The sequence below is a fragment of the Anabrus simplex genome, chromosome 2, assembly GCF_040414725.1.
Source record: "Anabrus simplex isolate iqAnaSimp1 chromosome 2, ASM4041472v1, whole genome shotgun sequence".
In the NCBI taxonomy this organism is placed as follows: Eukaryota; Metazoa; Arthropoda; class Insecta; order Orthoptera; family Tettigoniidae; genus Anabrus; species Anabrus simplex.
This window is the reverse complement of record NC_090266.1, coordinates 698202680-698228414: the sequence shown is the minus strand read 5'-3', so window position 1 is coordinate 698228414 and position 25735 is coordinate 698202680. Positions and strand designations below refer to the sequence as shown.

The 25735-nt window shown below is 37.4% G+C and overlaps 1 protein-coding gene across 6 annotated transcripts in view; it reads left to right on the top strand.

Annotated features, from left to right (window-relative positions):
- LOC136864377 (BLOC-2 complex member HPS3) overlaps nucleotides 1-25735 on the top strand; it is a 360759-nt gene that overhangs the window by 73567 nt on the left and 261457 nt on the right. For all 6 annotated transcript variants that reach the window (XM_067141299.2, XM_068226258.1, XM_068226259.1 and 3 more), the window contains one exon: nucleotides 21416-21681. In XM_067141299.2, coding sequence (XP_066997400.2) covers nucleotides 21416-21681 — 266 coding nt within the window. The remainder of the gene's footprint in view (nucleotides 1-21415; nucleotides 21682-25735) is intronic.

Here is a 25735-nt window from a genome sequence, read left to right as displayed (position 1 = left end):
GAATTTTAGGAAGTCTCTGTCCTTCAGTGACAGGCTTAATTTTTGCAAGAATGCCTTCTTGATATCGGCAGTTATATCAATGGCATGCTTCCTAAAATGGATTAATATCTTTGGAACTCGCTGCAAGTTGGGGGCTTCATTCTTCCCATCCCTGACCCGGTCATTGACTGGAAAACAGGTTGTAGGTATTCATTTTAAAATGTAGCCTCCGTGGCTCAGGCGGCAGCGCTCTGGCCTCTCACCGCTGGATACCATGGTTCAAATCCTGGTCACTCCATGTGAGATTTGTGCTGAACAAAGTGGAGGCGGGAAAGGATTTTCTCTGGGTGCTCTGGTTTTCCTTGTCATCTTTCATTCCATAAACACTCTCCACTGTCATTTAATTTCATCTATCAGTCATTAATATTTGCCCACAGGAGTGCGACAGGCCTCGGCAGCCCGCGCAGTTCCTATCCTCGTTGCAAGTTGGGGGCTTCATTCATCCCATCCTTGACCTGGTCATTGACTGGAAAACAGGTTGTAGGTATTCATCTTTGGAACTAGCTCAGTTAAGTTTGGTCCCTTCTTGATGTAGTCATCGAATGAATTTTCTTTGGAGTCTTTGACTGACACGTCATAAACTGAACGTATTTTTGTAGTCTGACTAGAAGCCTTGATGACAGTCCGATGTGGCTAATAGCGCCCTCCAGCTTCATGTTCAGGAACTGTTTCTATAATGCCAGATTGTCAGTCTTGAAACACTGCATGATATTTTTCTAACTGCCCACAAGCAAGGAGACGTTCTTCCATACTTTTAATTCTCTTTTCTGCAAACGTTCTATTATCCAAGAGTTCTGATAATCATCTTTCCATGGCTAGCATACCCCATAGCTTCTTTGTTGACCTTCACAGTCTGTTGAAACACAACAGTGTGTCAGCATCCATATCCCCTGTCTTTTTTCACAGGTTTTGATTCTTTTATACCAATAACCTCTAACTTCCCTAAATCTGACAATTCCAAGTTGTAAGTTAATGTGGTCAGCAAATTATTTGAACTTTCCTGGTCCCTGAATTGTCCAGCTTAATCTAGTTTGAGTAGCTACCAGAGTATCATCCAAACGAACAAATGACCCAGTTAAAAGGGACCCTGTAATGTCAGCACCTACCAGCAATCCTATGTCTGGTGGATTTTTCCCTGTGTCAAACAGAATGATCCTTTTCTCAAAGAGTTAGGGATACAGGCCTTGACTTTAAACTCTGGGAATATAAACACAAATTTTAGCCTGATCTAGCTGACTTACAGAGCCCAGAAATTTGCCATCAGACTGTGGCTCAAAATCTCCTTTCCGGATGGTTTCATTTTCAGTTCCCTCACAACATCTGTAGAACGTCAGATGTATTAGTAGTAGTCCCATTTCATCCCACATGAACAGTCCCATACAAGGATACCTCCGCCACCGCCACCACCACCACCACCACCACCACCACCACCACCACCACCACCACGGGTCCATTACCTCATTTGGTTGACGACACACTCGACCTGGCCATTGACATGTGCCAACTGCTGCCTTGACTCACACGTACAGGCGACCTTTTTCAATTCTTCAAGTGTCCTTTGACGGTGTTTCTTTGTCCATGTCAGTCATTGTGCCTTGTGATGAGTGTTGAGTAGAGGTCCCCTTATAGGACACATGCTTCTGTATCCCATGGTGAGGAGATGGTTCTGGATGTTATGGCTACTCACATGTCATCATTGTCCAGCATTGAATTGACCAGTGATGTGCTGTGCTGTGCTGTAGCCCATCTATCCGCTCTTACAATCTGTGCTAGCCACCAGTGACCCCTGTCATCGACACGTTATACACCACAACAGTTGACCCTGGAGCCAGTGATTTTTTCCAAATCCACGTACTCATGGTACTCTCTTAATATGGTGGACCTTGGAAAGTCCAGTGCATGCACAACTTCAGAGATGAAATGGCCCATGTGTTTGGCGCTGCCGATCTGGGCATGATCCAATGCGTTGAGGTTTCATGTCTTACCCATCCTGTAATGAACTGTTACTCATACAGCCCGGACGAGGTCTGACGTCCATGCAGTTAGGTACCACTTTCTCCTATTACATATGAGCGGGCCATGTTGTACAGCACCATTTCCCCACTTCAGCAGCTATCTCTAATTCAGTTGCCCATGAGTGCAATATTTACATACTTAAAAAATAGCATATTTTTGCTGTAGTTTTAAATGGAATGTAGTCTATCGAAAGCATTGGTTGCAATGAAACTTGGTAAGGTGATCAATTAAAACATCAGAACATTGCTGCATGCCTTACTTTGTTACATTGGCTGTCCACAACACGACTAAATGAGTAGATCTGAACAAAAATCAGGCAGGTTCCTCAGTTATGCTAATAAAAGATGACATTAATAGCATGCATGTTTATAATGTGACCACTATTTCATACTACATATATTTTAGCTTTTGTAAACAATACAGAAGTACTGAAAACCTAATATTTTGGTATATATTCATATACTGTATGAGTTAGTAAAATAAGTTTGTATTGCGTGAAATTTTTTATATGAAGTATGGAGTGTCAGTATGTTTGCATTTATCAACCACTTTCTAGACACAGGACACAAACATGAAGACATGAACATAGCATAAAAATTCACCACACCAGTGCTAGTAGCCACATCCCTAACAAACTGGAACACATAACAAAATATACACATATGTAATAATTAAGTCATATATAGACAGATTGGAGCACAAAAGGAACACATTATAGGATATTCACAATTAAATTTAGTGTACAAGGAGGTGAACAAAGGACAAGGAAAATCTCCACATTTTCATACATTGCCGTTTTCAAGTAGATTGGCTCTCCCCTCATCAAATTCAGTTCTTCTACACCCATTTCTTCTCAGCCTCCGACAAGCTCATTTCTGCTTCCCAGCTTCACTAGGGCGGCAGAATTCAGCACTTATTGAGGACCCATATTTAGAGATCTTCAGTCTTTATAGGGAAGGGCAGGGCTATTCTGCCTGCAGGTCTTTCCCACTTGAAATAAACAGAATCCGTACTGAGCAGCCACCTGCACGTGACACCTCCCTTTGTGTTCAGTGTGATCATTAGTCTCCGTGCTACTAGATCTATCATTTGTTTGAGACTTATCCTTTGAGTGTTGGGAAAACAAAGGAAGAATACAGTAAGGTATAAAGTTTGTATTACAAAACTTATCTTCATAAATAACTTTTTTGCTTGCAACTTCAGGCATAGCATTCACAGTAGTTGTTATTTCTCCCAGAACTGTGCTGCCTGGTAGGCTGAAAGTTAAGTTACTTCTCGGAATAGCAGCTACTGCGTTTCCTTTCTCACAGCTCTCACAAGGCATGTGCTTCTGATTTTCATTAGTTGGGGCTACTCCACCCAGGCATATGGGGGCTATTCTGCCCAGCCATCACTTCTATTTTTTACAATATTGCAACCTAACTATTTCAGATAGCAGATTATTATTGTATTCATGATACTTAGCAGATAGTATGGATGTGCAAGCGGAAGGGGACAGGCCGAAAATGGACAGAGGAATATATTTACAGAGCTATTACAAGTGTGTTACATGGTGATATGATAATAATAAATATAAGAAATTTATTTTAACTTCAACCTATTCAATACAGTGCAAGATGTTAACGTATTAGTTAAACATCATTAAAATAGTTGAGACATGTTTCGTCCCTTTTATGGGCCACCATCAGTCATATCAATACCTCAAAGTTCTACCAGACGTCTGGTTGGAAAATTGTAAAACACGTTGCATGAGTGAATACATTAAATTTTTTTACAATATCTTATCATTAACAAAATATCAAATTGATTAAAAATATGTTGCACTGGTGAACATGCTTGTGAATTTTCACTTAAACAATGGCTGTCATATGTGTAATAAATGACAATAGTGATAGTCTAAAATCTTATGCGATGCTGAAGCAGTTTAAAATTTATATACAAATATTGAGAATAAATGCAGAATGCATACAATTACAAATACTGTACATGTATTTTACATGTGAAATGATGTGGAAAAGCATTACAAATTTGTGCTAATTTCACTTAAATTTGATCTTAATATTATGTTCATGATGTGGTCTAATTGAATTAGCATCAAGATGTGGAAAGTTTGTGTGTGGTTTTTGACCAGCTCATGTGAAAACGTTGCTTTACGTCGTAATTCAACCTAGATGTCTAAGTTGCGTAATTGTATTTTAGACCCAAACAAGTTAGGTCGCTGAAGTATCCATGGGCTATTTTTGAAAATAAGACAAAGTCTCTCATAGTGCATTGGCACTGCCGGTGGCTCCAAGTAGTCTACGCGGTGGCCTCCACGGTATGCACTAGCCATGCGTCTTGGTAGGTGTGCTATTTACGAAAGGATGAGCCCAACTTAGCACAATAGGCGAAACGCTGGCAACCAGAAATGAGTCAGCTGGAAAATTTATAGTGTCCAATTACACACCAAACTATATTGGTATTACATACCACTTAGTCGAGCAGCTTGTCTCCTTTCTCCTAAGTCTTCCCAGCCCAAACTTTGCAACATTTTCGTACCGCTACTCTTTTGTCGGAAATCACCAAGAACAAATCGAACTGCTTTTCTTTTGGATTTTTTCCAGTTCTTGACTCAAGTAATCCTGGTGAAGGTCCCATACACTGGAACATACCCTTGTTGGGGTCTTACCAGAGACTTATATGCCCTCTCCGTTACATCCTTACTGATTGAAAATCCACAGCCTCTTTCCAGTCATTCTACTGGGTGAGGAATGGAATGAATGAAGCCCCATCTAGCGGCGAGGATAGGAATTGTGCCAGCTGCTGAAGCCTGTCGCACTCCTATGGGGCAATGATTAATGAATGACAGATGAAATGAAATAATATTGGAGAGTGTTGCTGGAATGAATTATGGCAGGGAAAACTGGAGTACCCGGTGAAAAACCTGTCCTGCCTCCGCTTTGTCCAGCACAAATCTTGCATAGAGTGACCGGGATTTGAACCACGGAACCCAGCGGTGAGAGGCCGACGAGCTGCCGTCTGAGACATGGAGGCTCTTTACATCCTGACTACAACACCTAAATATCCTCGTAAACATGTGCAGAGATCTGTACTCTTTATTTACAATACTGTTCATGTGATTACCTCAATGAAGATTTTTCCTTACAATAACACCTAGGTACTTACAGTGATCCCCATAAGGAACTTCCACCTCATCGATGCAGTAATTAAAACTGAGAGGACTTTTCCTATTAGTGAAACTCACAACCTCACTGTTAACCCCCATTTATCATCATACAATTGCCTGCTGTCCATCCCACAACATTATCAATGTAATTTTACAGTTGCTCACAATCTTGTAACTTATTTAATACTCTATACAGTATAACATCATCAGTAAAAATCCTTACATCTGATTCCAGTTTTTACTCATATCATTTATATATATATATAAAAGAAAACATAAAGGTCCAATAATATTGAGGAATTTCCCTCTTAATGATTACAGGATCAGATAAAGCTTTACTTACTCTAATACTCTGACTTCTGTTTTCTAGAAATATAGCCACCCATTCAACCACTCTTTTGTGTAGTCCAAATGCATTCATTTTTGCCGTAGTCTTCCTTGATCTACCCTGTCAAATGCCTTGGATAGGTCATTCACGTCACTGTCCATTTGACATCCTGAATCTTGGTTATCTGCTATACCTTGTGAAATCCCTACAAGTTGAGCTTCATTGGAATAACCTTTCCTAAACCAAAACTGTGTTTTATTGAACCAGTTATTAATTTGGCAAACATACCTAATATGATTAGAAATAATGCTTTTCCAGAGCTTACATGTAACACATGTCAAACTGACTGGCCTGTAATTTTCAGCTTCTTGTTTATCACCCTCTCCTTTATACACATGGGCTACTATAGCAAGTGTCCATTCATTTGGTATAGTTCCTTCAAGCAAACAGTAATCAAAGAAGTACTTCAGATATGGTACTATATCCCAGTTCATTGTCGTTAGTATATTCCCAGAAATCTTATCAATTCCAGGTTCTTTTCTAATTTTCAACTTTTGTATCTTATTGTAAATGTCTTTGTTATCATAGGTAAATTCCAATACTTCATTAGTATTAGTCCCCTCTTCTATCTGGATATTATCCTTGTACCCAACGATCTTTACATTCTGGCTTCTGTAGATCCTCGAATACACACTTCCCTTGTTCATTAATGATTCCTGGAATGTCCTTCCTGGAACAGCTTTCTGACTTTTTTCACTAAAATTTGTATGACTGCCCATTATACTTGCTATCATGTTATCCTTAGCTGACTACTTCGCTAGATTCTATTTCTTAGTAAGTTACTTCAATTTCTCCTTACTTCCACAGCCATTTCTAACTCTATTTCTTTCCAACCTGCACCTCCTTTTTAGTCTCTCTACTTCTCTGTTATAATATTGCAGATCTTTACCATTCCTTACCACCTTGAAAGGTTCATGCCTGTTTTCACATTCCTCATTTGCTTTAAACCCATCCCAGAGTCTGTTTACATTTTTATTTACCGTTTTCCACTGATCATACCTTTTTAAAACTCCCTCATACCTGTCTTATTGGCCAAATGGTACTACCTAATAGAGCTACTTTTACGAGCTTCCTTTCTATAACATATGAATAATAACACAGTAAAGGTTTCCACCTATTCAATACTAATATGTATTTACAATATTTTAAATTACATGGAACTAGTTTCGACCCACCTAGGGGTCATCATCAGCCATATTAACGCATAAACAACTTTTCTCGAATCCTAAAACATGTTATTTTAACGGTAAGAATCTTATGGATTTATAATTTATAAAGTGAAGTGTGGTAATGAAATGAAAAATGTTAGTATGGTACAGGTGAGTAATAATTAATAATTATACGAGGAATATACGAGGAATATATTATTAATTATTACTCTCCTGTACCATACTAACATTTTTCATTTCATTACCACACTTCTCTTTATAAATTATAAATCCATAAGATTCTTGCCGTTAAAATAACATGTTTTAGGATTCGACAAAAGTTATTTATGCGTTAATATTGCCGATGATGACCCCTAGGTGGGTCGAAACTAGTTCCATGTAATTTAAAATATTGTAAATACATATTAGTATTGAATAGGTGGAAACCTTTACTGTGTTATTATTCATATGTTATTCTCAGTTCAATACGGACCAACAACATGAAATTCAAACCCCCCCCTTCCTTTCTATCTCATTTATTTTTAGCTATGACAAAAACAGCTTTGTGGTCACTAATACCATCTATTACTTAGGGTTCTCTTTAGAGCTCATCTGGTTTTATCATCACCACGTCCAGAATATTCTTCCCTCTAGTTGGTTTTATCACTTTCTGATTCAGCTGTCTTTCCCAGATTAATCTATTTGCCATTTGTTGGTCATGCTTCCTGTTGTTCGCATTACCTTCTCAGTTGACATTTGATAAATTGAGATCACCTGCTACAATCATGTTCTGTTCTGTATCGTATCCCACATAGTTGATTACCTTAACAATAATTTTGAATCAGCGTCTGTGTCACTCTTTCTGGGTCTGTACATTCCTAAAACATTTGGTTGCCTATTATCTTTAGAGATGAGCCTTACACCTAGAATTTAACGTTTGTCATCTTTTACTTTTTAGTAGCTTATAAATTCTTCTTTCACCAGAATGAATGCTTCCCCTCCTAGTATTCCTGTCCTGTCTCTGTGATAAACACTCTAGTAATAAATTATTATATTTAAAAAAACACCTTTCCAATACACAAAATCCTTATATTTAGGATGAAACCATTTAATTACAAATTGGACATGTTTCGCTCAATCTTAGTGAGCATCATCAGCCACAGATAACATAAATCATTGGTGGGTCAGGGCCCTGATCCTGGTGTATACACAAAAGAATGTCTAATATACATTGATAAAAATATATGAACTTAACACTTTAAAAATAATCAATAAGATTATATGTGTCTATTAAAACAAAAATTGATCATTAAAATTGCTTAAAATGTAAAATGGAATGGATGACTTAAAATGTTAAAATAGTATGCAGTGATTAGATGTTCTTAAAAATCGTTGTCCATTATATCTACGCTCGATTGCATTAGACTGTTTATGATGAAAACAGTTTTTCATATCAGGGTGAGCTCTTATTATAAACTATGATGCTGTTTTTTAAGAAAAATCATGATGAGGAATGCTGAAATCACATATGATGGTTGAAAAACGAAGTTCGCTGATGATAAAACGTCGTCTAGATCGGCGTAAATTAGCCTTTATGGGATTCCTCGCGTTGTGTTTCAGACATTATTTTGTGCAGTAATGTGTTGACATTGGTCTCCTAACGGAGAATTACTGATCTAGTAGGTGAAATTTAAATCGGGTGTATCCCGTGTGTGAATTGGTCCCTTGGTTGTTTACTGAGGTTTGAAGGTAACTTACCATTGTCCATTAAACTTATTACTCTGAAATCTAATACGGTTGTAAAATGAGATTTATAACTTGTAAACTCTCCAGTTCCGTGAGAAAATTTCTGCATCCATTATATCACTTCTCTGCCATGATTCAACTCTTATTACAATATCTGGTAAGTATTTATATACTGGGTGGTTCACCAGCCCCGTATTTTTTTGGAGATAGGCAACCCAAATATCGCGTATAACCTTATAATTTAGTTCTATAAACATGAAATAACTTGAAATTTCTCCTAATGTCGATAAGGCTTTCTGCTATCTGTGTGTCATCACTGTAAATTTATCGATGGACCTAGCAAAGGAAAAACAACAATGCACAATTCCGCTCCAAATACTAAGGATCGTTCTGCAAACATGTGATTTATTTCACATTGAAATAAAACAGGTACCCGTAATACGATTGAATAACAGTGCATTTTAACTGTGCTTAAACAGTGTATCACTCACGTGGAAGACAAATGCACGATGTCAAATCATCGCCAGTTCATATCAAGTTTGTTATAAAGTATATTGCGTGTTTTAAGAGTGAAAAGGGCTATGTGTTAATTTATAACAGTGCATTTTAACTGTGCTTAAACAGTGTATCACTCACTATAAGGGTATTCTTTAAAAATGCAGTGTAACCGCCATCACAACAATGCAATTACAAAGTGATGTATTTTTAAATTTATATCGAGTGCTGTGTTATGAAAGTGGAATAGTTAATATAGTTAATATTAGCATAAAAAGAATCACTTCAAGCAGTATTAGTTATAGAAAAAGCAGTGTAAATATTGTGTTTTTTTGAAACCGTTAACTATTACCTTACGTATCCTACTTCGATAAGCCACCTTTTATTCTGAGCCATTGTTGATGTGAAGAGGGTGAACAATCGATAGTGTCTGTTAAAATTTGAAAAATTGAAATCATGGCCTACTAGATAAGAAAATGGTGATTGTCAGATGTAGTGGGTAACTCCACGATAAAGTAAGCTTAAGTGCATCTTTAGAAAAGAATTATATATAAAAAATGATTTGTATATTTCACTAACTGTGAACAAATCTATAGCAAACGAATTATTGAGTTGTTTGGGGCATAACCAGCCTATATAAGATATAGTCAGTAATCATTTGGTGAGTGAACTCAACGCCATTGTTGTTCGGTGCTAACAAAGAGTATATTTACATAATAGACAAAGAGAAGGAATGAAAGAAACATGACTGGGAAAGGCAACAACAATGCCCCTTGCGGCACATGCGGCAAACAAGTAACAGATAGCGATGTCGGTGTTTGTTGTATCGATAGTTGTAATAAATGGTTTCACAAAGATTGTGTCGGTATCAGCGCTGGAGACTATACTACTCTCCAGAAACCTAGCTGCACATTGTTATGGCTTTGTAAACCGTGTAAAAGAGAACTAGAATATCTCAAAAGAAGCAGAAGCGAACTCAAAGATATCAGAAGAGAAATGCAAACATTACAGGAAACAATCTTAGCCGGAGTCAGAGAGGAAATGAGGAAATTCGTCGAAAACCTCACCTGCAAAGACAATCAAATCAACAAAGAGCAGACATCAAAGACACCTCCAGAGGTAGAATCAAACCAAACTCCACAAACCCCACCAGAAAAACAGAAAACGGACTCCTCTAAAGATCGTACAACTTCAGATATACCGATCCAAAATAAGAACTCAACTACTAGACCCGGAAAAGCCTCAAAAAAGAACCCACCTACGGACAACTTGACTGGACAGGAAGAAAATTCCAAAGAAAAGTGCGTGGATGGAACAGCACAAGTCCTGAACTATAGACCTCTAGCTTGCTCGTATACTGACTTTGGAGACAAGGAGAAAACGAGTGATCTAAATGAATCTACCCTACCAACACTGACCGAAGACACAGGACCCGATGAAAAAACACCCTGGAACACAGTGGTGAAGAAATCGAAACAGCATCGTAGGACCATCATCGGGACGAAACAAAGCAACGAAGAACTACAACCGGCAGCCAAAACAGCATGGCTATATGTGGGAAAGATAAAAGAAGGAACCACAGAAGATAACATCAAAAACGATTTATTAAGAAATGGCATTACAGAGATAAAAGCCTGTGAAATGCTTAATACAGTTGGGCCCATGAAAGCCTGCAAATTGGGAATTCCTTTTGAATTTCTACAAACAACAGAGAAACCTGATTTCTGGCCTAAAGGTATTGTAGTTAGAAGATTTTCTTTTCGAGGCCAAAGACGCAACATTGGAGTGTCCCTCGAATAATAAAATAATCAAGATTCTTCTCTGGAACATTGAAGGACTAAAAAACGCCTTACTATTAATACCCCCAAAGACAATGGAACATTTCGATGTCATCATAGCTACGGAAACTTTTCTTTTAGAACCAACAGACCTACCAAAATTCTATGGATACCACACATTTGCAACGCCAACAGGAGGTAGACCGGCTGGAGGAGTCTCATGCTTCCTCAAACCAACTGTCGGAAGAGTACATGAAATCCAGAAAAGTGAAAACACAATCATAGTTAAAACCACTGACCTAACATTAATAGGAATATATATCGCACCAGATAATTCAATAGAAGATGTAATAGAATCAGTACTTAATGCAATAGGGAAAGTAAATACTGCGGAAGAAGTGATAATCGCGGGTGACCTCAACTGCAGGATAGACAAGCTGAACGTATATATATATCACACCCAGTTTCCCACGTACACATTCCATAGTCTCATTTAAATCCACAATTACCTCCAGTCAGTATTCTTCCTACAGAGTATCCCAGTGATAACAACCTCTGCTTCCTGAAACTTCTGTGCTGCTGTAACCTGATTCCACACATCCCTAACTATGTCAGTACCTATTCCTGCTTGCCTTATGCTATTGGTACCAATGTGGACGATTACCACCTTCTCCTTACCCTTGTCCCTTGTAGAGGATAAGCTGCCTGTAAACTGTGCTGACTACGCGAGTACTTGGTTTTGCAAAATATTACCCCATTAGGTATTTGCAAAATGAAATGGGTGTGCCATAACGAAAACGACTGCTATCATCAGAGAAATGTGAAGGGAAAAAAAGGGTGAAAATTGTATCACATTAGCAGGTGATTGCATTTTCTGTTGCTACTGATGGTAGCATATCCAATTGCTGTAAATATTTCAGGTCTGAACTCAATGAAATTAAGAGGTGACTGCTCTGTCTGTCTAGTTTATAAAGGGATGCGACTGAAACTAACATTGCCAATCTTTTGCTCTTAGTTTTACCAGAATTCTGCATGGATTGAAGCAGATCTACATAGGCAGAAACAAATTTTTAATTTAAAATACAATGATGGTGGAAACAGTTATTTGAAGAGGGTACTATTAAATTTGGAATACTGCAGGAGTCAGTACTAGGTCGTCATCTTTTTCTTTACTGTATCAATGATATAATGTAGAATATTGATTCATACGAGAAGATTCTTTTTGCAGATGGTCCACTATTTTACGAAATGGTGGAAATGATGCTCTGCAGCACACTGCTGATTCTGTTACAGAACAATTATCTGAATGGTCTCAAAACAATCACCTAATAATAAAATTATAGAAAAAACAGTATCTCTTTATTTCCATACCACTATGAACAAGAATCCTGCAACTCTAAATATGATTTTAAATGACCATCAAATATAAAATAATGTAGAAACAAATTTTTAGGGCTATGGGTTCAGCATGATACCAAATCTAATAAGGATATACAGTATTTAAATTCAAAACTGAGCACAGTAATTTCTTTTTTATTTTTACGTATTTTGAAATCTTGAACAAGCAAGCATACTTTGCTTATTTCCACACATGCTTCAAATATGGAGTAATATTCTGGGGTATGTTGCCAGATGTTTTAAGTTTTAAGTACTTTCAGGATTCAAAAGAGAGCAGTTTGATTAATGTAGAATATTAAAACTAGAAAATCTTGCAGACCTCTATTCAAGACTCTAAACATTCTCCCATTACCCTGTATGTATATCTTTGAAAGTACTATATTCTGTTTTAAAAAAGAGAATTTAATTAATAAAGACAGTTCTCTAAAAATAGTTTGTATTCATGACTATAACACAAGACACAAATAAAACATATCTTACATACAAATACAAGTATACTGTACATAAAAAAAGAAACATTTCTTATACACCGACCTTGATAGCTGCAGTCGCGTAAGTGCGGCCAGTATCCAGTATTCGGGAGATAGTAGGTTCGAACCCCACTGTTGGCAGCCCTGAAGATGGTTTTCCGTGGTTTCCCATTTTCACACCAGGCAAATGCCGGGGCTGTACCTTAATTAAGGCCACAGCTGCTTCCTTCCAATTCGTAGGCCTTTCCTATCCCATCGTCGCCGTAAGACGTATCTGTGTCAGTGCAACGCAAAAAAAAAAAAAAAAAAAAAATCTTATAGGGATCAAATTATACAATAAACTAATATAGGACATCAAATTTGCTCCTCAAAATAATAAAAAACAAAACAAAATCGAAAGCTCATAAAGGCATACCGGTATGTGGAATACCATTGTTTTTATTCTGTGGAGGAATATCTAAATAGTTCATAGATTAAGTTTAGTAAATACTGTAATTGGGGAAGATTAGAATATGAAATGTAATTTGCAATTTATTTGTTTTATATTATATAGCTTTAAGATGTGTCCAGTATCAAAATGTACTTTGTATATATGCATTAGTTGTTACAGATGAATAAATACTATACTACATTAAAGTACTTCCTTGCTCTTGGTGCTCCAGTATTGGTAAGATTAAAAAATGGTATGGCAGGATGTTTGAAACAGGATAGTGATTTAGTCATTGTGGACTGTTATTGTCCTTTAATTAATCTTGCTACAGACAATGGGGCGGCATGTTTACCTGTGAATGTGGAGGAAGTTGTAACTGATATATTTTATTATCGGGAAAGGAGTACAAAGAGGAAAGGAAAATTCACAGAATTTGAACACTTGTACAACACAGAGGTGAGAAAAATTCTGAAACATTCGCCTACTTAATGGTTATCGTTGAGAGGATATTAAGAGAGGATTTTGCAGGAGTGGATGCCCTGGTTAGTTTATTCAGGAGTGAAATTCTGGGCAAGGATTCTCAGGTGGGAATGTTGAAGACTTACAAAATGTCAAAGCACAGTTAATGTTCAGATATCTTGTGACCGGGCAAGTTGGTCGTGTGGTTAGAGGTGCGCAGCAGTGAGCTTGTATCCGGGAGATAGTGGGTTCAAAACCCACTGTCGGCAGCTCTGAAGATGGTTTGCCATTTTCACACCAGGCAAATGCTGGGGCTGTACCTTAATTAAGGCCATGGCCGCTTCCTTTCCATTCCCAGGCCTTTCCTATCCCATCGTCCCCAGAAGACCTATACGTGTTGGTGCGACATAAAACTAATATCAGTAATAATAGATATCTTGTGCATGTGAAAAGATTTCATCACACTCCTCAATTTCTCCTAAAACAATTGGAACTACTGGTGACACTGCAGGCTGGGCTTAATCACGTGAAGAACTACTGTTGGTGTTTCTTTCATTAAATTTACTTGAAGAATTTTGCCTTTATCACTCCAGTGTTATGCTTATCTTTGAGAATTCAGTCAAGTGTGTCGCACATCTACTTAGGAGGACCTGTTGAGGAATGTGATGGTTAGGTTTATGAAATCACAAAAACATGTTAAAAACTCCAGCTCTCTCCTGGATGTAGATTTTCATACTCTAGCAAATCAAAAGGATGATTCTGATCTGATGACAGGGTATTCTACCTTCGCTTTGGTGGACACTTCGAAGTTGGAGGAAAAGTGTCTTTTCTTTAAGTCTGTTTTAATGATCGCAGAAGTAACTTTTACTTGTAATCATTAATTTTTAACAAAATATAACTTTTATTTGTAACTTACTTATTGAAATAAAATTCGTTACTTTCTAATAATCCTTACATTTGAGTAATTGATATACATCGTACGGAGGCAAAAACAGGGAAAGAGAAATTATCATGAAGATTTTTTTCCCGTTCTATTACAGCAGAAGCAGTAACTTCACCAGTTCTGGATGAATTACTTTGTTATCTCTCTAGTACTTTCAAAGATATTCTTATATGAACGATGTTAAAATTAAGCACAGGTAGCCTATTCCTTCATGTGCCCCTGTAGGGTATCTTTTCAATAAACACAAAGATGAAGTTTCCTGCAAAGATGTCAGGGCTTAACGAATAAGAACCAGTTCTTTCACTTGCAAAGTAAATGGAAATTATCTGAAATGCTAAAAGTAATTAACTAAATTTAAAATGATGGAAAATGAACAAACTTTGGAAAGTTTCAAGGTATCGTGTTTGGTCTTGCCTAGTGATGATAGCCATTTAATGTAACTAAGCTAAAAAAAACCCACACGTACATGAACTGAAGTAGTATCTTTTCCTTGCAAAGTTTGTATTATGCTTTTAAAAAAAAGAAGAAAAATTCTGTGATTTCCTTCAAGACTAGTGTTCTGTAAAGTAATTGTAATTTTACTGATTAATTGCTCAAAAGGTATTTTGTAATTGTAATTGAGTACAATATTTCTCAGGTAGCTGTAATTCAGTCCAATTACTTTTTCCTTGTACTTTTCATGAGTTGGTTTCCAAACATTCCGACTAGTGAAACAGAACGTTTAGATAAGACAATCTTCAATCAGTTTTTAATAATAATGTTATTTGTTTTACGTCCCACTAACTACTTTTTAAGGTCTTCGGAGACGCCTCAATCAGTTTTGAAGGAATTGTTGAGGAATGTGATGGCAAGGTTTGTGAAACCACAAAAACATGTTGAAAACTCCAGCTCTTTCCTTGATGTACAGTAGATTGATATGCTCAAGCAAATCATGTGATTTAATGACAGGAAATTCTACCTTTACACTCTGCACTGCCAGTTTTGTTACCTTTCAGCTGGACCTTTCAGACTTGACAAAAGGTAGGATTGATGTTCAGTGAGCATTGGTAGGGCAGATGAAATCAGCTGATGGTGTTCATAAATATGACAGACTATCTATTTTATAAATTCCATATAGTAATGCAGCTCAGTCACAAAGAGTAAAACACAGTTCATATTCATGTTTTCTGAAAAACTTTGGAGAAACTTTTAACCTTAAAATCTATTCAGCACAGAAAGTACTTTGAGCTAAAATTTAGTTCATATTTTCTGAAGAGGCCTAAATCAGGTACGGTATGTTGAACAACAATTGAGGCATTGACATGGGCAAGGTAGTAAGTCATAAAAAGTGAATTTTACTGGAGACAAAAAAAAGAACAGTTTTGACAGCATTCTGAAACAGATGTTACTCTACAAAAATCATGTAAAATCAAGGAGCAATCCATTTATCAGGTTTTTTTTTTTTTTTTTGCTAGTTGTTTAACGTCGCATCGACACAGATAGGTCTTACAGCGACGATGGGACAGGAAAGGGCTAGGAGTGGGAAGGATGCAGCCGTGGCCTTAATTAAGGTACAGCCTGGTGTGAAAATGGGAAACCACGGAAAACCATTTTCAGGGCTGCCGACAGTGGGGTTCGAACCTACTATCTCCCGAATACTGGATACTGGCTGTACTTAAGCGGCTGCGGCTATCGAGCTCGGTATTTATCAGTTTAACACACAAATTTATGCTAATTATATTTCAGGCACACATTGTGCAATAAAACATGTAATGAAAAGACACTGTCTAATCAGCTTGTTAGTTGACGTATATGTTTCAAGCATGCTGAGCTGAGTGGCTCAGATGGTTGAGGTGCTGGCCTTCTGACCCCAACTTGGCAGGTTTGATCCTGGCTCAGTCCGATGATATTTGAAGGTGCTGAAATATGTCAGCTTCGTGTCGGTAGATTTACTGGTACGTAAAAGAACTCCTGTGGGACGAAATTCCGGCACCTTGGCATCTCCAAAAACCATAAAAATAGTTAGTGGGACATAAAGCCAATAACATTATTATTGTTTCAAGCATGAATTTTGCAGTAAAACACATGATATTTTTCATCCAACAAATCCAGCATGGCCAGTAAGTCCTTTTTTTCAGTTCACTGATGGTTGGTCTCTTTCCACATGGTTGTAAGGACTGTATGTTGTTCACCGACTGAAAGGACCACCCGCTTTTGAAGATGTTGTTCTGCTTTCAAGCTTCTAACTTGTTGAATGGTTGCCTTGTCTTGACCGATGGAAGTTCAGCTCTTGAAATCCTTATCCAGTTCACAGCGCTAATCTTAAGGGGTTCGGTATTTAAATACCTATTGCTTTCCATGGCAAAGTCACAAAAATCTCAAGGCGTCTTCATGATTGCATAAAATGATCAAAAATGTTTAGCCTCTCTGATCATTTTCACAGCTTAATCTTCACAGTGTTTATCAACCCAAAGGAAAAAACAAAGCCTACACAAAGAAAATAACAAAATAAAACATAATACCTATTTATGAAAACAAAGAACTAGTATGAAAGTCATGTCAAGATATTGGCAATAACGACTTACGATTTTCAATGGAATAGGTTTCGGAGGCATTCTGGTGACTGAAATATCACTGTGACGAAGTATGGTATCTATAAACAAGGTTTACATACAGTTGACTATTAAGTAATGGCTAGGGACCTGAAAAAATCACATTTGCGATAAATGCGAATTTTTGAATCTTGTACTGAATCCAAGCCTAGGGTAATTCTAATGTGAAATAAAATCATTTTTACGCATAAATAGAAGTGCGACAAAATGTGAATTGTGACCCAAATTGCAAAATTAGTATGAATATGCGATTTTGGTGTGAATTCTGCAAAAATGTGCTATTTTACTGGCGAAAACAACATATTTCGGCAAAATCGTCAGAAATACTCAAAGTATGATGCATAAATCTTTTGACCGTTCCGATCGATGAAGAAAAGTAGCCGATCGATTGCTGCCTGCTGACTTTAATCGATATTTACAATGGGAATAGCAAGGGGAATAAGATCTGTATCGATTATTATCAAAATGTAAATCGAGTGTCACGGAAATAACGAGATAGACGCAGCGTTGTTTTCCTGTTGTTCAAAATTGAAACTAGTGAAGAGTGGAAAGTCGAGCAATCATTTAGGTTATGGGGCGCATGACAAAAACTGCGCATGAAAGGGCTAAGCAATATGCAAAGGATGGTTTATATGCCACAGATTCAGCACCAGTGTTTTGCAAGTATTGTATTTGCCGAGTTGGGTGGGAAAAAAAAGATAGCATTGTGAAACATGTTAAATCCAAAAAACACGTGGGTAAGCGACGCGATAACGAAAGTTCAACCCCTGCTGCTAGTACGTCTCTTGGAAAGCAGTCTTCTGTGCTTACACAGTTAGATGTAAACGACGAAAAATTTCCAGAGATAACTTCTCAAAACGCACAGTTGAACTATTTGCCAAAGCAAATATACCCTTGGAAAAGCTGGAAAGCTAAGAGCTTTCTGAGTTTTCAAATGAAGAGCTGCCATGTGTGAGAACTCTACATGATGTATATTTACCGGGTAAGTTTCGATTTCAATAATCGGGTACGGTTTAGGTATTACGACATCGAAACCACGCGCAAAATTGAAGGATTCCGAATTTGAGTGCGATTTCCATATCAAACTATCTTACCCGAACCCAACCGATCCAGTAATTTTAAATTATTTTTTTATAATTTGAGGTCTTTCTTCCTTTCTAGAAGTTGCATCTGACTACCAGGAAAGAACAGCAGAGACTCTAGTGGGGAAGAACATCAACATACTGTGTGATGAAACTACAGATAGAATGGGCTGTTGTGTTTTTATCATCATATTCCAAGTCCCAGCCGGATCGAAAAGAGAGCTGCACGTTGTTTCTGTGAACTATCTTGATGCAGGAAATGCTACAAATTGCTCTCGTGCTATTTTAGAAGTTCTGTGCAGTTATAGTGTACCATATGATGCAGTTAAAGTGTTTGTTAGTGACAGTGCCCCATACATGACCTGGTGTTATGAAACATTAAGTGTGGTCTTAGGGGATCATTTAATGCATGTACAGTGCTGGGCACATAAGATCAGCTTGGTTGTTAATAGTTGGGTCGCAGTGATGACAGATTTAAATCATGTGGTTGCGATGGTGAAGCCTGCATTTTTGAACACAAGAAAGCAAAAATATAATTATTTGCAATTCTTAACATCAAAGTATGGTGCTTCAAAGGAAGCAAAGCTTATTCCTCACCTTTCATAACCCAATGGCATAGCTGGTTTCGGGCTGTCTTCTACTTGAGTGCTTACTTTACTGATGTTGTTACATTTTTCAAGATGTCTGACATGAAAGACATCAACAACTGTGGCATTAAGTACCTGACTGATCTGAGTGACTGAGAAGTGAATAGGCTTCACTCCCACATGGTTCTTGTCACAGATCATGCAGTTGGATTTGTTGACCTCCTTACGGAACTTGAAGGGTCTCTGTATCCTAACTCTCATCTCCTTTACCCCAAACTGCATAACCTTGATGCCAGTTTTACCTTCATTTGTGAGGGGAATTTTTCTGCAGCAACTAATGATGCTTTGATTAAGCTCACTTCTCTACAGTAGGCTGCATGTAGAGACACATTTGTCAAAGCTGCTCATTCTTCACAGGGCAAGCTAGCCACATTGAAAACTAAAGACCACAACCATAAGCATTTTGTGTCAATTTCTTAAGCTTTATATCCAAAATATATCATTTTGAATAACACTGATAAATTAGATGAGCTTAAGAAATTGTTTGGAGTAACAGATCCTCACGAAACTATATCTGGTCTGGTTACTGTTCTCTGAAACATGCAATTCAAACCCAGATGAAAGAAAGTGAAAAATGTGATGTCATGCTTGCATTAATTGCAGTTCGGACAGAGTTCAGCATATTTGCTAAATAATGTCTTCAGTTGTTGTGGACCCCAACGAACAATGTAGGTAGCGAGTGTGTGTTGTCTTATTACAACACAGTGGTTACAGACAGATGGTCATCATCATCATCATTTCCCAACTCCAGTTTCCCGGTTGTGGTGTACAAGCGCTCGCCATCTCCTTCTGTCTTCATAAATCTTCTTATCCAGTACATCCTCCCATTTGTATCCTCTCTCCTCCACATCTGATCTTACAGTCTCTATCCAACGTTTTCTTGGTCTTCCCTGTGGTCTTCTTCCTATGAGATTAAGGTCGAAATATTTTCTGGCAGTCTTTCCCTGTTCATTCTCATTATATACCCATACCACTGAAGTCTGCGTTTCTTTATGACACTGATAATAGGAACCTCAATACCAGCTACTTTCCTATTCACTTCATTTCTGATCTTGTCCTTTCGGGTTGTTTGGTTCATGGTTCTAATGAATCTCATTTCAGTTGCTTGGATTCTACCGAAGTCTTTGTTTAGTAGGGTACATGTCTCTTAACCGTACGTGAGGATTGGTACGAAGTAAGTGTGGTACATGATTGTTTTCGCTTTCTGTGGTATTTTGCAGTCCCAGAGGAGATTCCTGACTTGACCGTAGAAGTTTGATGCAGACAGACGGTGCAATTTGAAAAAAAATCAATGCCGAAGTACTGACGATGCTTTTGTTTGAACAATGATTTTGTATTGTGTGTGAACCAAGGTCAATAATTGCACTTCGTAAACTTGGAATCGTTAAAATTAATAATACCATGCAATTATTTTAACTTTGTAAATAGATGCTAATTTTGGAAAAATAGATGCTAATTTTGGAAAAAATAGATGTTAATTTTGAAACAAATAGATACTAATTTTTCAGGTCCCTAGTAATGGCAAAGATTATGCATAATTCCACCTGAGGCATGGGCTGACTTGCTACCTCCTTTATGGCAAACCTCATGGTTTTAACACATGTCCATCTTGCATCAATTGTAGAAACTAATTTACTTTATTGCTACCTTGCTAACTTTTCCATCCATTGGCATGAGCGTTTATTACTTTCTCCATGAAATAAACAAAATTTTGATTTTTTTGACTTGCTACATTTCCCATGTCAACACCTGGAACACTAGTCATATGGTGTTCAGCACGTCGTAGGATGATAAGTGATGCGTTCTTGAAGCTCAGATATGTGCAGTATTTACATGCAGATTAAAAAAAAAAAAAAAAAAAAAGTAATAGCGTTGTGAAATATGTTGAATTTTATTTAATTGGTGCATGTTATGTCATAAGGGATGTGTTGTTGTACATTGTGACACATCACCAAAATACTCCTAATTTTTTACGTTTGAAAGTTGGCTTGTTTGAATTAATTATACGCAATATATATTTCATCACTAATTTCAGGATCATCACCAGCGTCCGTAGCCGTGTTGAAACGCCGGATCCCATGAGCTCTCCGAAGTTAAGCAACATTGGGCGTGGTGAAGATTTGGATGGGTTGCATGCGCTGTTGGTGGGGGGTAAGGGAATGGAGGAGCGGAAAGGAACTGGCCACCCTACCGTACGTAAACTCCGGCTTAGGCACACCTCTGCGGAGGTTCGGACCCGCCTTCGGGCAGAATACACCCTTACCTTACCTTAACAGGGTCATCAACCTTCGAGACATTAACATTCCATTTAAGCATGAAGTATTTTAATGCCAAGGAGGATGATGATGATGTCCATTGTTCTAGCTCATATGAAAAAGTGAGAGACTAGGGGTTCAGATCCTAGTGTTGACAGAAACCATCTTGTTATTTCAACTCACTTTAACACCTGACTAAAAGCTCTAATGCCATTCCTGATTCCCTTCTTCTGAGTAGATAATGTGATTAGTTCCATTGAGACTAATGACCCAATGCTTAACTTATTCTGGAGTGGGATATTATGCAACATGATGGGCAACTTTAAGCTCTAAGTGGTGTTCTGTGTCTTCTTATGTGTTATAGTTTGTAAAACAAATAGAGAGTCTCATTTGAATTGGGATGAAATAATCAAAGAAGAATTTCAAGAAGAGACTCCTAAGGACGTGACAGAAGTATCTTGGACTGGCAGATCATCTCCTGTAGTCATTGAACTACCCGATATTGCATCAGAGAGAAGCAAAGGATCAAATGGTTGTTCAGGAATCAGTGAAACTGTACATCGACATATTCCTTTTCAAGTTGCTCCTCAGGAAATGACTGTTAACGTCACTTGTTCTTCTCCTACAGATGTAAGTAGTATGTTGAATTCATCCTGTTTTGAAGTGCCTTAGACTCAAAATTGTTGATAACAGGCTGTATTATAAGGTCTGTTCAAGGCAATTATTTAGCTCTGTATTTTCACAAAGAAGCTACTAGGAAGTCATCCCACATCTAATGGAAAAAATTTAACCAAAAGTTAGCATCTGTTTCTCTGATTTTGTTCTTTTTAATAAATAGTTTCAAAGGCCAGATTAAAAGAAAACACACATTTAAGAAAAAAGTATTTCGAACAAGTGAGTTTATTAAATATTATTAAATATTATTAAATATTAATGTACCATTATTATTATTATTATTATTATTATTATTATTATTATTATTATTATTATTATTATTATTATTATTATTATACTCAAGTTGATAAGATTTTCCATTATTTTCCAATTTTCCCACAAGGATGTACATTATATAAGGTCATGTCCACTCCTTTCCCAGTCCTAGCCATTTCTTATCATCGTTGAAAACACATCTGAATTAGTGCAGTGTTAAACCAGTAGGAAAAATCAAAACACAAATAACTAAAACTGGAATCAAACACATGAAGTTTTGCTATAAGTCAGCATTCGTATGATTTGTTGGGAGACATGACCCTGGCAGAATACGGTACAGTGCTTTAGTCTCAGCCCATTAAATATCAAGAAGCTTCTTATTAATCTTCTGTATACCAAGCTGGGCACAACAGTACCCAATCTGTCATTTTTTAATTATTGTACTCATTAAACTTCTTGCCAGTTTTCATCCATAGGTACATTGTCAAATAGACATTGGTGAATACCATGCTATAGCCAAAAGTAAAAGTGAAGTGACATTTATTTAATTAAGCCTCTGAAAATGATTATTTTTTACGTTTGTACCCTACTGAGTAAACTGGCTGTGCAGTTAGTTGGGCGCAGCTGTGAGCTTGTATTCGGGAGATAGTGGGTTTGAACTCCACTGTCAGCAACCCTGAATATGGTTTTCCGTGGTTTCCCATGTTCACACCAGGCAAGTGCTGGGGCTGTACCTTAATTAAGGCCACCGCCACTTCCTTCCCACTCCTAGCCCTTTCCTATCCCATCGTCGGCATAAAGCCTATCTGTGTCGGTGCGACATAAAGCAACCTGTAGGGAAAAAAAATTATTATACCCAGATTGGAAGTATGCATACTTTCTCTCTCTCTCTCTCTTGACATGAGTTTCTTATATGACAACGGTGCATACCTCTATAGCATGAAACTGAAACTGGTACATTATTAGCTTGAGAATGAGCAGCTAAGAATAAAATGCAGAAAAGTTAAGAAGTACTATCAATTTATTCTTAGCACGTGAAAAAATGTTAGCAAGAAAATATAATACTGATAATATGGAGGATTTAGAGGTGGTAATAGAATATGCTGCATGCTGACAATGATGCCGATAATGTTGATGACAGTGATTATCTTGTTTCTTTAGCATCGAAACTGAAGACTGTGTTGAAGAAATTGAAGAGGTTTGTGCTATTTTGACCAAGCTCGATAGCTGCAGTCGCTTAAGTGCGGCCAGTATCCAGTATTCGGGAGATAGTGGGTTCAAACCCCACTGTTGGCAGCCCTGAAAATGGTTTTCCATGGTTTCCCATTTTCACACCATGCAAATGCTGGGGCTGTACCTTAATTAAGGCCACGACCGCTTCCTTCCCGCTCCTAGCCCTTCCCTGTCCCATTGTCGCTATAAGACCTGTCTGTGTCGGTGCGACGTGAAGCAACTAGCAAAAAAAAAAAAAAAAAAAAGTGCTATTTTGACTGATGATGGTGATGATGATATCAACAGTGTAAGCATAAATCTTCCACTACAATATGATGGTGGTAGACCCATCTTCACATCTAATAGTGGGATGACCTGGGAAGTGACTTGCAAGAGGAACAGCAGACGGCAAAACCAGGAAATATATACGGAAGTAGAAGTGACCTTACATTTAATCTTATCGGGTGAGTTGGCTGTGCGGTTAGGGGTGCGCAGCTGTGAGCTTGCATCCGGGAGATAGTGGGTTCGAGCCCCACTGTCGGCAGCCCTGAAGATGGTTTTCCGTGGTTTCCCATTTTCATACCAGGCAAATGCTGGGGCTGTACCTTAATTAAGGCTATGGCCGTTTCCTTCCCATTCCTAGGCCTTTCCTATCCCATCTTCGCCATAAAACTGTGTTGGTGCGACATAAAGCAAAAAAAAAAAAAAAGACAAACATTTAATCTTGAAACGTGACTTTGATTCCTTAGGCATATATCTTATTTTCTGACTCAGATATATTGCAATCATATTAATTATACAAATAAAAAAACAAGGTATTTATACCAGACTCTAAATTCATGTGATGCTGGTATAAAATTTGTGTGGATTTCCACTAATATCAGAGAAATGTATGCATTTGTAGGAGTACTTTGGGTCACGGATGCAGTAAAGGCGAAATGAGAAACTCTGCCCATGTTTTAGAGTACAGGACCAATGTAGACAACCTTGAAGATGGTTTTCTGTTGTTTTCTGTTTTCTCATCAGATAAAAGGTGAGGTTGTAACTTAATTAAGATCTTGTTCCTGGTCCTAGCCCTGTCTGTATCCCATCATTCCCATAAGATCTGAGTTGGTGCAACATATAACAAATAACAAAAACAGAGCAGTGTTGAAATATTTCCTTAAATTGTTCTTATTTACTTTGTACATGTCCTTTTCATCCTTTCCCATGAAAATCGCTTTTTCTATTTATATTTTCTTTATCCAGCTTGACTTATTGCTGTATTCTGCATTTATTTAACAATTATCTTTTAATGGTGGTGCAATGACTGTTGCTTTGAGGGTAAACCACAGGATTATCAGCTCCTACAGTAATTTCATTTTAAGTTATAAGTTGAGTTTGGGCTGATGACCTAAATGTTAGGCCCCTTTAACCCATTCCAGTCTGGGCCTTAATATCCATAACAAACGTTCTGGACTGGGCATTTTTAAGGATCTTTAAAACATTATATCTATGTATCTGTAGGAGGTATTGGCATGATTCTTTTTTCTTTGTGCTTGTTTGAGCATCTAATTCTGAAAAACACTGTTTGTATCATGTCAACTATCACTTGAGATTTTAAAATTGTTTATATATTATACCATGTTTTGCGAATGGAGGAAAGGTCTGACGGATAACTAAGCAAGTACAGTTTTCTGAAATACAGTTATATTTACCCTATTTCGCTAATATAAAATATGCATTGCAATTACAAAACAACAACAATAATGAGTACGATATAAAAACAATAAGTTTTCAATAATAATTACAATAATGAAAATGGGAGCTCTTATGAAATTTTATTTTAATTGATAAATTTTGTTAAAAGTTACTTAAATGTAAAATTATTGTTCCATTTGCCACAAAAGACTTCTGAGAAAGGGAAAGTACAGTCTTCTAAACAGACAACTTTACTAATATGTAGACAATCTTACGTTTTCACGCAAATATGAAATATGCGGGAGCATGCGCTAGGCCGTAAAACGAACTCCAATCATAATGAAATGTAAGAAGTTGTTTCAAATTCATATGTCAATAAAATGTTCATTTGCGCATAAACTTATAATATGTCATAAACTATAGAAAATATCACTTTCGTCAAGCACATGTTTGCCGCGAGAAGCCATGTCTTAGAGCTCACTGCGTGACAACATCTACTGATGCATGGTGTTCAAAATATCGTAAATTCTCTGACTTAGACATATAATACTGCCATCTGCTGAAATACTCTCGTAACTAATACATGATGAAACACGATGTAACCCCCAGAATGCGTGCATAGCTCGTTCTCGATTTTTAGTGAATTGTCAAACCTTACTACGGGCTATGCTCGCAGCGCGGCCTGAACGTAATTTCGGCTGCTGAGAGCTATGCTCGCAGTTAGACCAGAAAGAGTTCAACAACGAGCATCATCATAAGTTGAAGATGATGAGTAAAGCCCTATTTTTGGTATTAACATATCTGCAAAATTTTTGTTTGATCATTTCTCAGATTATATCGTCATTTAATTGGTCTAGACATG